Source organism: Anastrepha ludens, chromosome 2, assembly GCF_028408465.1.
Source record: "Anastrepha ludens isolate Willacy chromosome 2, idAnaLude1.1, whole genome shotgun sequence".
Classification (NCBI taxonomy): Eukaryota; Metazoa; Arthropoda; class Insecta; order Diptera; family Tephritidae; genus Anastrepha; species Anastrepha ludens.
In genome coordinates, this window is record NC_071498.1 from 182,236,652 (window position 1) to 182,250,125 (window position 13,474).

General features: G+C 34.8%; 1 protein-coding gene across 6 annotated transcripts in view; it reads left to right on the forward strand.

Annotated features, from left to right (window-relative positions):
* The window catches only part of LOC128855994 (sodium-coupled monocarboxylate transporter 1), a 178,511-nt gene that overhangs the window by 159,099 nt on the left and 5,938 nt on the right, over positions 1-13,474 (forward strand). For all 6 annotated transcript variants that reach the window (XM_054091309.1, XM_054091310.1, XM_054091308.1 and 3 more), the window contains 3 exons: positions 2,779-2,953; positions 5,846-5,888; positions 5,998-6,090. In XM_054091309.1, coding sequence (XP_053947284.1) covers positions 2,779-2,953; positions 5,846-5,888; positions 5,998-6,090 — 311 coding nt within the window. The remainder of the gene's footprint in view (positions 1-2,778; positions 2,954-5,845; positions 5,889-5,997; positions 6,091-13,474) is intronic.

Genomic DNA, 13,474 nt, shown 5'->3' on the forward strand with positions numbered 1-13,474 from the left:
TGTAAAGCTAACGATAAGCTAGCAAGTTTGGTAGCCAATTCTTATGAGTCGAACACAAAAGGCTATCCAACAATCAGGGGGAAAAGGCTCAGCACTTGCAATTTGTGGTTGCGTCTTATTATGCGCAGCCGCTATTAAAAACAAAACTTTCTTATAATTTGGTGTTTCATGCGCACGAAGAATCAGACCTAAGGAAGTCATGCACAAATCCATTCGGCTACGGGAGCTGACACGGCTTAAACTTGTGTGTGGATCCACACAAAATATACAAAAAAAATACCAACTGGGGTGTTAAAATCAATCTTTCGTATGCTCAAAAATAAACAGATTAGCGAAAGTTGCCAAGCAGGGAATAACTGGGCTTACAAGTTCTTTGGCTTTAGATTTATCGCTATCTAAATATAATTTGAAATCATCACTCATTAAGTTTTTTAAATAGTTACGAAATAGGAACAACAATCATGGATATTTTACAAAAACTGTTAGTTTTATGTAGTCTGTAAGAAATCGTGTATTTCTAGGTGTACTATGTAAATGAATAAATAAATTAGTACAAAAAGTATCTAATTGTTTCATATTTATTTTAAAAGTGTCTTGTAGTGTATTTCCGATACACCCAATCCGTCCGTGTGGGCGCTTTAAAAATGTGTTTGTAAAAAATTTTTTTGAAGCAATCAATTTTTTTTTTACATTTACATTACAAATACATTTTCAAAAACGTTTAACTGAATTCTGGGAAAAATTTGGTTAGCAATTTTTGATTTTTTAGTCTATTAAAATAACTTTGTTAAATAATTCTAAAATTAATTACTATTTGATTACCTTTCATTATCATCATGGTTCATCGCACAAACATTCATTAACACGCGATATTACTTTCGTGTAAATTCGCACTTGAATGGGTTAAGGTCTGGTCAAATACTCATTTTTCATAGATATTTTTTTGGAATTTTTTTTTAAGAAAATAAATTGCGAAATTTTTTTTTTAATAACAAAATGGCGGACTTTTGAGAAACAGGTATGTTTTTTAGACTGTAGTATGGAAATTTAGGGCTGTAAAGAAACGAAAGTAGCAATATCTGTAATAATTTAAGACTTTGCTTTGCACAAGCCATTGCGAAACCCAAATACTCGTATGTTAGTATATGCGTATATACATTTTTAAAATAAAAAAAACAATATTTGCATTAAAATGATAAGGGGCGGGTTGAAGTCCCTCCAACAACCGGGGGTTTTTGAAAAGTAAAGTAAATTGTAAATTTAAAAAATGAATAAGCCAATAACGATTACAGAGCTAAAACACAACGCTCGGACCGAGATTGCTGAACGCAATGCGATAATATTTGAGCGAGTCCTTGGAAATTTTAATTCCCGTATGACAGCCTGTAGACGGGCTCGAGGTGGACATTTAAACTAAGTTATTTTTCACATATAATTATTAAGAGCCGTATTTTGGGCAACAATAGTGAAACCTGAAAGAATCTAAATTTTCAATTTTTTTTTAACAACAACGCGTCTTCTGAAAGACCCTGCTGGTTGCCAGTCTAAGCCAGACAGTTGCTCGAGAGTCTCGAACATCGGTTTGCCCATGGTTAACATTCTGTCCTTCTATAGGGCAGGGCATTCACAGAGAAAATGGAAGATTGTTTCCTTTTTCTCCGGTTGTTTACAGCTATTACAGGATGTGTTGTGAGGGATGCCCATTTTGGCAGTTTGTTCTCCGATAGACCAGAAGCCAGTTATTAATGCCGTTAGTCTACAGGCGTCCCGTCGTTTCATGTTTATCAATGTCGACGATTGTTTGAGGTTGTAGGTGGGCCATAACGTCCTGCTGATTTTGCATTTCGTCTGGTATCTCCATCTATAATCTGCGAGACCCTGTACTTCATTCACAATTTCGTCAACTCTAGAGCAGAGTTAAGAGCTCTACCATATCAAATATTTGTATATATTTTATATTATTCCGGTTCCCTGTATGTATAGATTCACTTTTGCCGCAGCGCTTTCTTCCTTTTTCAGTTATTAAATTTAAATTTGTTCGATATCGAGCTCCACTAATTGTTCATGTTTATTCATTTATGGAATATTTTCACAACTGTGAAACACTTGCAAGTAATTATGTGTGTAGGTATGTGCGTGTATACGCTCGTAAAAACTTTTACACACTTAGCATAGTTCGAGTGCGCATTACCATTCTAGAGTTATGACGCTCTTGTTGCAACTGTTGTTGTTTAATTAAAAGAATCAAGAGCGCAGTGAAGTGGCGCGTAAAAAAGCAAAATGTACCGTCGTAAAAAAGCGCGCTAGGTGTTCCGTTGGCCAGGAAAAATAGGTGAAAGCACTAAAATAAATTGAAAAAAGTGCAACAACCTAAAAATAGTAAAAAAAAATCACTAGAACAGCAGTAAAAGCGAGGAAATGTCGGACTTCAAGCAACCAATGGTATGCCACGAGTTTAAAGTCGTGAAAAAATTGAGGATAATAAAAAAATATATAGCTACAGTAGCGCAAAACCAAAACAAAAACAAAAAAAATCTGTAAAAACTTAAATTTATTTAAGCCTTTAATTTGCAGATTCACAAGGCTGAACCTATTGCTCTTACCCTCGCCCTTTGGGACTTTCCACCACAAATACATTTACTCATTGAATTTAATTTAATTAAGGCTGCGTTATACGCAAAAAACACCATTAACAATTTATTGCAATCACTGCAATATCCATAAACTTTTGAATCAAAATAAAAAATTTCATTCTCTTTTTCTCATTTCTGCTTTTAGATTTAAGAGTCGACTGGTGCGCTGCCTGGCTTCCGCTACCTACATTGTGAGGCAAATATGCAATCTGGGCATTACCGTTTACACTCCCAGCGTCGCGTTGTCGACCGTAATTGGCATTCCCTATTGGGCATCCATTGTGGGCATGGCTGTGATTTGCATATTTTTCACCATCATGGTAAGTTCAACAGGGGCAAATTTAAAATAAAAACAAAAGCCAAAAACACACAAACGAAAAACACAAATATTCGTATAAAAGCACGCGTGTGTGAGTGTTGGTGTGAATATGTGTGCCATTATTTTATCGCTTTGCGCATAAATAAACCGATTTACAGTTTTTACTGCCGTTTTAATCCACTTGGAAAGTGTTTCTACATTTTATTATACGTTTCTTTTATAGGTTTTTTTATTTGCGGCATTCAAGCGGTTGACCACCGCTAACGCCACCCACAAATAGATTGATAAAATGTTGTCAAACAACGCGTATGTATGTGCGCATACATTAACACTTCTTTCGCTGCTATGTCCATACGGAAATTGTTTTAATTAAGCGCTTCACTCCCAGCACCCGCAGTAATTAACCCATTGCATTGCAGTTATGGCATATTCAATTTGAATTTGCTTTCAATGCAATAAAGATTCGTATATGGAGAAAGTTTTAGTATAAAAATATTGCGGATTTTTTACAAGTGTATGGGCGTACAAATAATTTTTTACAAGCAAATAACATTTTTTAACTTTTTATTATTGTCCCAGATTTTTTTTTTATTTGCAATACTCACAGCTGGTGCCATTCACTGCAATGTAGGCCCATAGTATTTCGGGAGAGTCTTCCAAGTGTGATTGCAGGACTTCACCATACCAGGAAAGTTCTTGCACCACTTCCGCTATAGGGTACTCCATCCCTATGGCTTATACATACTGAAAGGATTCAAAATCCTCTCTTTTTTTAAGCAAAATAGTTACTTCCGAACTCACTTTGAGCGTTTCGTAAAAACGTTCGCTCGAAGGCTTTCTAACCTTTACTTGTAAAGCAATGCCAGAAAACGGAGAAGCGCAGCCTGAACAACTGCCACTGCTTTCAAATAAACCGCATTCCATTAACTGCCTTGAAAAACTGATTCTAAGTATAAAATAATATTTAGAAGTATTTGCCCCTCACTCCTCATTCACCCAAGAACTTTACCTTCATTTAACCCTTTGAAAGTTTTAAAAATTAATTTAACATTTTAATTCACGAAAATAGTAAGCCTACCCTTCTCTCTGGTATCCCCATCAGGTACCTCGGCAAATACATAATTTTTGCAAATGGCGTCGTATGTCAATCATATTTGACACTTATGAACTAGACAGGTACAGTACAGGTCCAAATTAGGATTTGAATTCATAGTGGAGGTGTTGTCTGAGTGACACAGCCCAGACTCAATTAGCACGAAAGATGCCTGGGTGTAGAGCCCCTGTTTTTTTATCAGTCGAACCATCTTGATTTGACTATGAATCTGCCTGTGCCTTCTATTTTGTTTTCTGCAATTTCTTTTAAGTTGACCATCGAGAACTCGCAAAGCATACGATGTCGTAGAGCACCCGATGTCACACTGCATCTATCGTTGTAAGGCCACCCCCTCTTCCCGGCAGGGTCCCCCAAAGGTCAGTGGCCGGTTATTGTTGACGTAATTCTGAATATTTCTGCTTGTGTGTTTCTCAACAATTCGTCAGTTCTCGATTTTTTGAAATTCGGTCACGTTTATTTATTATATTATTATTTTGGGTATCTGTCAACGGTCAACTTCTGGAATAGCGAGAAGACCTCCCTTTTGCGCACGCCTTGGGAACAGCTTATTTCTACCGCTTCGGATTCATTAAAGGATGCCTCCTGTCTTGCCAGTTCATCAGCTTTCTCATTTTCTTCTATGTTCCTATCGTACACAGATGAGAGTGATGTCTGTCGGGCGCGCTAAAGCATTAATTTCTTCTTTACACTGAGTGACTGTTTTTGAATTGTTTGTAGGTGACTATAAAGCTAAGGCGAAAAGACTTAAAAGTCTAGAGGTAATTCAAATATACACCGGCGCCGACGCCGCAATCCATCTTGGATCCGTCAGTCTAAAGTGCAGTTGTATAAGTATTAGCTTTGGATTTGCATTACTCAAAACCACTTCTTTTTTCATTTAGTAGAAAAGTTTTTATTTAGTATAAAGTAGGCGGCCGCCGTAGCAGAATGGGTTGGTGCGTGATCATATGGAATACACAGAGAGAGCGTAGGTTCGAATCTCGGTGAAACACCAAAATTAAGAAAAACATTTTTCTGATAGCGGTCGCCCTCGGCAGGCAATGGCAAACCTCCGAGTGTATGAGTATTTCTGCCATGAAAAAGCTCCTCATAAAAATATCTGCCGTTCGGAGTCGGCTTGAAACTGTAGGTCCCTCCATTTGTGGAACAACATCAAGACGCACATCACAAATAGGAGGAGGAGCTCGGCCAAATACCCAAAAAAGGGTGTACGCGCCAATTATATATATATGTGTATATAAAAGTTATTGAAAAACAAATTGGATGACTAATTTTTCAATACGATAAACCAAAAATAAAATGCAATCAGCCACAGAATTCTTGAAATAATTTTTCTAAGAAATATTTGCTTGTTGAACTACCTATGTTGTTTGAAATAAAGAAAATTAGAATCTTTGTGCAGAATAGTCAGCTGTGACTACCTTTTTATGCAGATAAATTCTCTATAGGAATACCTATCCCATCTTACACCTCCCGTTTGCTATTGATCAATTTGAAGTTGAATATTGTTTTTTTTTTTTTTGCTCTTTCATTTGTTTTCACTGCTGCTAAGGATGAAATTGATTGCCCATTTCTCCCCATTTCTGTCCATCTCCTGGATGGGTGTTCGAGCGTGTGAACGTAAATAATAATGTAATAAATTCAATGCGAGATTTGTACACATTTACGCGTGCATACATATATACATACATGTGCTGGCAAAATATGATTTCTATTAGAATCCTATGCACCACTTCAATTTATCTTTCTTCTATTTTTCTACACTCCCCATAACAACAGGGTGGGCTAAAGGCAGCAATCAACGCTGATGTCATACAAACGGGTGAGTATTTACCTGCCGCAATGGCAAAATATACTCCACTACCAGCGATACAATTAACTAATCAATTTTTTTCTCACTTTATTTCTATTTTTCCGTTCTTCACCAATAGCAACGGTGATTGTGGTGACATTAGCAGTTATTGTGAAAGGTCTCATGGCGAGTGGTGGCGCGCAACACGTTTACGAAGTGAATCGAGATCATGGTGAGTTAATTATGAAAATATGTATTAATGCAAATATTTTGTTTACCATTTAAAATTGATACTTAATCGAACTTCAATGGAAATATTGAGGTAATTTAATTTTTGGTAACATTCTGTAGGGCCTTCTCCTAGCTGAATAGTTGCATATGTATTTTAATTTTTGTTTCGAAAATCTATTACTTGTATATGTATTTTATTTTCATTCGTACTGAAAATATAACATTTGTTTTAGTATTTTGATATTAACTTTATTTTTATTTTTACTAAAATATTATATTTTTTAAATCCAAAATTTTTAATATTTTTTAATAATATTTGTTTAGTAAAAATATAGCTTTTTTTAAATATATATTTTTGTATTGTAATATTTTTATTTTATTAAAAATATATTTTTTCTCACAATCTTTTTATTTTTAATAACAATCTAGTGTTTTTTTTCTTCAATTAGCAAAAAATGTCCTTAATATTTTTTTTTATTTAAATATCTTTTTTTATTTCTTATTTATTTTATTTTATATTCATATTTATTAGAAATACGCCTTTCATTTATTTACTAAAAGTATTTCTTTAATTTAAATCTTATTAAGATTTTAATGTTTTTATTATTTCTTTTATCTAATACATTAAAGTTATTTCATTTAATTAAAATTTTTTAAAATGGTGTTTAATATTTTAATATTAAAGATATTCTGTTAAAAATATTTTAGTTTTTATTAGAAATATAATATTTGTTTATTTATTAAAAATACTTAATTTTACATATATAGTATTTCGCCCATTCCCTTAACTTTTTATCCTGAAATTTCGAATTACAGTTTTCTTTCTTTTTTTTATAACTCATGATTGAAATAACTCGTCAATTCTCCTATCTTTTTCTAGTAATTTGTTGACACCCTTCAACCCATAAATAATAAATATTCGTATTATATATATGTACCTACGTACATATTATAATATTGAGCTATTTATTGTACAATATTTGAAACGAAAGTTAGCATTAAGCCCATATCATTAAATGGTTTACTTAGTAAACTATAGTAAAAATATATTTATTGGAGTGTGAAGCCTTTGTTGATACACAAACTCTGTGAAAATTGCACACGAACTCATTCACGCCTACGAAACTTCCACAGGGACCCTTTTGTTTATTGAGAGCTCGAATGGAATTTTTGTTTGCTCTGATAATCTCTTTCGCATATAATTTTCGTTCCATTGCTCATAGACTTCAACTCAATCCTCAATCTCCTCTTGCCAGCGGCCTAAAAACGACTCCGTCATGAATAAGTGACTCAATTTTTTTATATTGAATGTGAATATACATTATGATGAATGCGTTGCCCTATCAATCACGATGCTGCATGCTGATGTGGCTGCGTACTGTTCGAAATAAGTGAGTGCCAATAAAGCAGCACGATGTCGTCGGAGTGAAATAAAAATATGAAAAATAAAAAAAATAGTACCTTAATTTATTGGCAAACAAAAAACTCTCGCCAGCCCGCGTGGAATTCTCAAAATCATCCACCGTTGCCCAAATGCATTGTGCACCGCAGTGATAACCACACCCAGAAATATTAGCGTTCAACGACTCGATGTGTGTTCATAAATAATAAGCTTTACAAATCCTGCCAGTTGTATGACGCATTAAAGTCTTAACCCATCATTAAATCCTAGGTTTCGATTTTTAGGTTATGTTGGCAACGATTGCTTAACTAGGAGCAGCAAGCAATTTACACTATCAACTAATAAATTGGTAAGGACTTCGGCGCCACTTGCTTTACTCTGAAGTACCACTGTGGTCAAACAACCACCAGGTGACGCTCTAAGTCAACTAATTTGAGCTATTTTTTTTTTTTTTTTCGTTAGATCGACATTTTTTGTTAGAGTAACATTTATACAAAAAAGTTACGAAAACTTTACGCTGATGTTTAATAATTTTGATTTTTACTGGTGCTATGCATTTTTCCAATATTTATTTTGTATGTAGAAATTGCACAAAACCGATTATAATGCCAAAAAAATTATGTAAAGAAAGGAGACTAATATATTTTTCTTTAATTTTTAATATCTTTTTAAATTTTGATGAATTTTTTGGATCACTATAACAAACATTTAAATTTATTTTATTTCTTTAATAAAACCTAGGGTATCACATATAGGCGTTCGTGAAGGGAAGTAGAAAGTAGAGATCAAGTAATATCGATCTCCAAATGTTTCACACAAAATATACGGAGAGTGAATTCATTCCAGTGATTCTTTTTTTGGCCATAGAAAAAATTCAGGGTGCGTAACATCAAGAAATATTATTTTTGTTTGTGGGACATCCTCATGTATATGTATTAATATTCCACCTTCACCATTTCGCATTACAACCCGGGGTAGGTCTTAGCCTTCTATAAGATATTTCCCCAGGCCTCTCTGTCTCTTGCTAGATATTTCCAGTAGGCTACTTCGAGCGTTCGTAGGTCCTCTTCTAAGCAATCCATTAGTCGCCTATGCGGACGACCTTTACTTCTCGTTATCATAGGTTTGTGCAGCATTATTAGTTTTTGAGCACGCGTGACTTCTATTATTTGAACATGTCCTATCTAACTTAGCCTTGGCGCTTTGATGAATTTGACAATTTCCTAAACATAAATTGGAGTAACTCCTCGAAATGGTTCGTATTATATAATCACATTTTTCATTTAGCCTGGTGCCATATACTCTCTCAAAGACTCTGAGAGGTTCGTCTTCGGATGCTGTCACGGACCACATTTCCGAGCCATATGTAGCAAGACGGTCTCACTATTGTTTTAGATATACCCAGTTTGCAAGCCCAGATAGCATCTTCGATTTGAATAGGTGCATATGGCCAAAGTACGTTTTATTTGCAGCAATTATTCGGTCCTGAATGCTCTCTAGCGCGATTGTCGCTTGTGATTAGGACGCTCAAACACTTGATTTAATATTTAGAGTCAAGTAATTGCCTTACGTACGTACTGGCACTACGAGCTCCTAACTTACCAAAGAATAACTTATAAAAGAATAATTAATAAATGAATTAAAATGCTTGCGCTTGGAAAGCAGATAGAAATCTATTATTATGGGCAACGCGGCGTATAAGTGACTTTTTACGAAGTATTTAATATTTTTTGTATGTATTTAAATATACAACTTCTATGCCAAAAAAAACCGTATTTTTAGGAAATACAAACAACTCTTGTATGTTTTGCGCCAAATATTTTTTACGAAAAACTATGTTCACCACCTTCTTTGATACACAGTTCAGCACGCTTTTCCAAGTTATAAAATGAGCTATCTCTCAAGCGATCTACCTATCTACAGCCGTTTAAAGAATGCTGTTTAGGAGAGTGATCACAGCGGCTTGAATGGATTCTTTCAATTAATGTCAGGAGTGGATAATAGCCGGAGGGTACTAAATCAGGCAAATATTATGAATAGTGAAAGGAATTAATTTTAAAAATTCATTCACAACTCTTGGCTTACGAAGAATTAAATACTCAGTCGAAATATAATACACAGTTTTCTGTGGAATCCTCAATTCTATTTTCTTAGTTTTTGGAGACGATTTCTTTGACATCTAAGGCATCGATATCGTCGATACTAAACATTTGTTCAACCGATTGAAATTGTTTGTGTCACTCGTAAATTTGCATCCGGAATATAAACTCAATGCCATATGTTTTTTAAGGAGTTATGTTTTTGGAGCAGAGAGTGCAAGTGAAACTACTTACAAGAAAAATAAAATTTGTAGGATTTCCTGCTCTTCCATCCAACATTTTGCAAGATAAAAACAAAAATATGTTTACTTACAATATTGAAAATTATGAAACTTATTCTAATTTAAAAGACATTTTCTGCGAAAATCTAACAACAACATACTAACACACTACTACAAACACTTAGACCCACAAGGGCATCTATTTTGCCTAAATAAATTAATAATAATAACAATCAACTATTTCTCCCTCAAAAAAGTGGCTGGAAGTCAGTCAAATACGTCCGCCGTACCAAATGGATCGCTTAAGCAAATTTTCCAAATATTTTCTTTTTATGGGAAAAAATTTAAGATATGAACAGAATTTGCTTTAACAAAACCCAGCCCAGGCTACCACACAATCTACATCACTGGGCACTAATCGTGTTTTCAGCCATCAGGGCGATGTTCATAAGCCACGGTGGTATTGAAGCTGCGGTTACAGTTATTATGACAGGTTGTTTTTATCGATCGATGTGAAATGGATAAACCAGAAATCAGTCAAACATTCAAGGTGAATATAGGCCGAGCCACACGTGGGGTAGAGTCATAACCCTTATATGGGGATACTACTGAAGTGACAGTCCTTGGCCAGATATAAATCCTGGTCGTTCCGGTTACGTAGAAGCGACTGTTGTGGGACGGGGCCGATCGAGATAACTATTTGAATTAAATTATATTCAATACTTAATTGAAAGGTTAACTCTTCCTAATAAAACACAAATCATTGGAAAATATGGAGTGGTATTAATTTGTTGCGTTTTAAAAAGATGACAGCGCAGTATTTATTTATTTAAATTACTTATTTATGCAAAGAAACTCCAGTAACTCCAATTCATTTTTCTTATCTCGTGACGAAGTTTGTCGTTTATTCTCGTATATATGCGCATGTATGTACATACATATAAACACCGATATGAAGTACATACATATGTGCCTTTTAGCCGCCTACTATTTAAATGGGAGACAATTTTGAAGGCAATATCCTGCAGGCCTACAAAAGCAGCAACAACAATAAAGCTAGCAACAAGCTCAGACATTCTGACAAATCATTCATTTTATGCCTTATTATCCATTCAAACCTTATCATCCTTAAGCTGCTGATACAGTTGTTTTTGCTGCCTCAGAAAGTGCCACTCATATCCAACACTCAAACCGTAGATCCGTCCAAAGGCCAACACTAAATACATACAAGTGGCAGACGATGTGTACGGGCGAGTACAAATGGGTAAGGTTCGTGTGCAAACAAATACAAACAGACATACACACAAGTGAATGTTTGCGGTGAGACTAAAATGTACAAAACCGATTTTGCACTTATTTTATTATAATTTAACCACGAAAATCGGGTAAAAGGCAAAGTGAGAATGTAAATACGTAAAGCAAACAGAGTTCAGGTGGGGGCGAACGTGATGAGTCGTAAGAACGAAAAGATTGTGCTATTCTGTGCTGAACTTGGGACAGAGGGGAAACAAATTGAACCAATAGCCTTGTTCGGGAAACAAAAATTTGTAATATTTTTTCCATATTTTTGCACGTAAGTGCTCGTTAAAGACAAAAAATTATCCATCAGACAAAAAGTGGCATTTCGACGGAAGAGAAAAGGCCAGAAAAAATTATACATTGCGAAAACATATATCTGAAAGCATTTGAATAAACTTTAGGTGAACAAACAAGTCTACTTTTATAGAATCTGGCCTGGTGTGAAATGTGCAACTTATAGTCCAAAACTGGGGAGAAAGGTTGGCAAGGAGTTCCCAGGCTCAAGTTCAGGTTACCGGACCACTGCAGTGTATTCCAAGCAGAGGTAGCGGCAATTAAAGGAGCAGCTGATTGGTTGCTGATGATGGGGCACTCGAAACTGGTTAAGGGGGGCCTCTACTGTAAAACTTAAAAAAAATCGATTTTTTACTTTTTGTTGAAACATACTCAGAAACAACTCCAGAATGTTCCATGAAAATCTTAAAAAGAAATCTTGAATAGTTTTCAAGTTATAAAAGTTTTAGCAAAGCAGGTATAAACTGAGCGCTCGAGCGGTTTACGGTCATATGCTGTAAGTATGAAAAATTGTTTAAGCGTGTTTTTCTCGAAACCACGTTTTCAAAATTGCCCACATCACAGCTCCGTGAAAAATTAACATATCAAGCTCAAACTTTGATAGTATATTTTTAACAATATTTACTAGTTTTTAAAGCTATGGTGGGAAAAAATTTATTATTTATAACCCCTTTTTTAATAACAAAATGACAACAAAAAAATGTCGATTTTTTAAAAAACTTCAAAAATTTTACAAAAAATTTTTTTTTTTGCAAGTAATAGGCTTAACAACTAAAAATAATGATATATAATAAAAAAAATTTGGTTTTTTTCATTTCAGATTTTTTTTAAATGCGCGACAGTGTGGGCAGATTTCAAAAGGCGTTTCGGGGGAGCGGCTGTACAGCTGCCATTTTGAAATGAAAATAAATTTAAAAAATTTTTTTGTACACTCAAGACCTGTGTTTATGTAACCCTAAACTTTTTTTTACTAATTAAATTAATACAAGTATGAAAACAAAATCCATGAAAATTTGATTTTTACAGTAGAATCCCCCCTTAAGGAATGTGTGACTTCACTTTCGATTGTGAAGCCTTGTTATCTCCTTTCCAATGGTATCACGAAGGACGGATTTTTGATTCTCGTCCAAGTGTGTCCTCTCTATGGGCAACCATTCGAACCTAACCTAACCTAACATAGTAAAAAACGATAAAACTAAGAATTTAACAACAAAAAACTAAAATTTTTGTGTACAAACTCAGCTGATGTTTAAGCTTCTTGCAATTTTACGTTTGTTACAATAATTTTTTTGCTTATTCTGCTCTTTGGAAGAGCACTTTTGCTTACGTTCTAATTTCGATAGATGGTTATGTTTGGTCAACTAATATCTGTTGAATGAGAGATACACACATACATACACACACGCCGCCTCATATCCGATTCGTGTGAAATAACTCAAATGTGGGCAACTAGACGCCATGCTTGGTTGCAGCTTTATGTGTGTGCCACAATAAATAGATATCAACTTGTGGCAAGGATATTTGTTTATGCTGGACACTTGCCTCAAATAGTAGCACGTATGGGCTGTCCATCACACAATGACTAACAACCAGACATAGCTTCTCGGTAGGCAAAATAGAAGAACATAAAATTAACAAAAGTAAAATAAAAACACGTAGGCATCTGCATACAGTGGCCCTCAATCCAAGTTTGCAAACGGGGAAGGTGGGAGTTTTTTAAACGTTTCACTAAATTTTGCATAAAATTCACAACAAAGGTCATTTTATCACATGAAGCAAAGAATTAGTGCAAAAAATCAGAGTTCTGTGGACACGTAAAATATTCATCTGACTCGTAAGGGGCATTGAAGATTTTTTATAATTAGAAATGTATGCCAAATAGCTTGGAATAACGATGCAGTGCACCCCCGGTTAAGGAACACAATTCGTGCCCAAATCTTGTTTGTTGAGCAAAATCATTCTTCTTCTTCTTGATTGGCGCGATAACCGCTTAAGCGATTCTGACGGAGTTTAACAATGTGCGTCAGTCTTTTCTTTCTCGTGCTAACCGGCGCCAGTTGAAGAGACCAA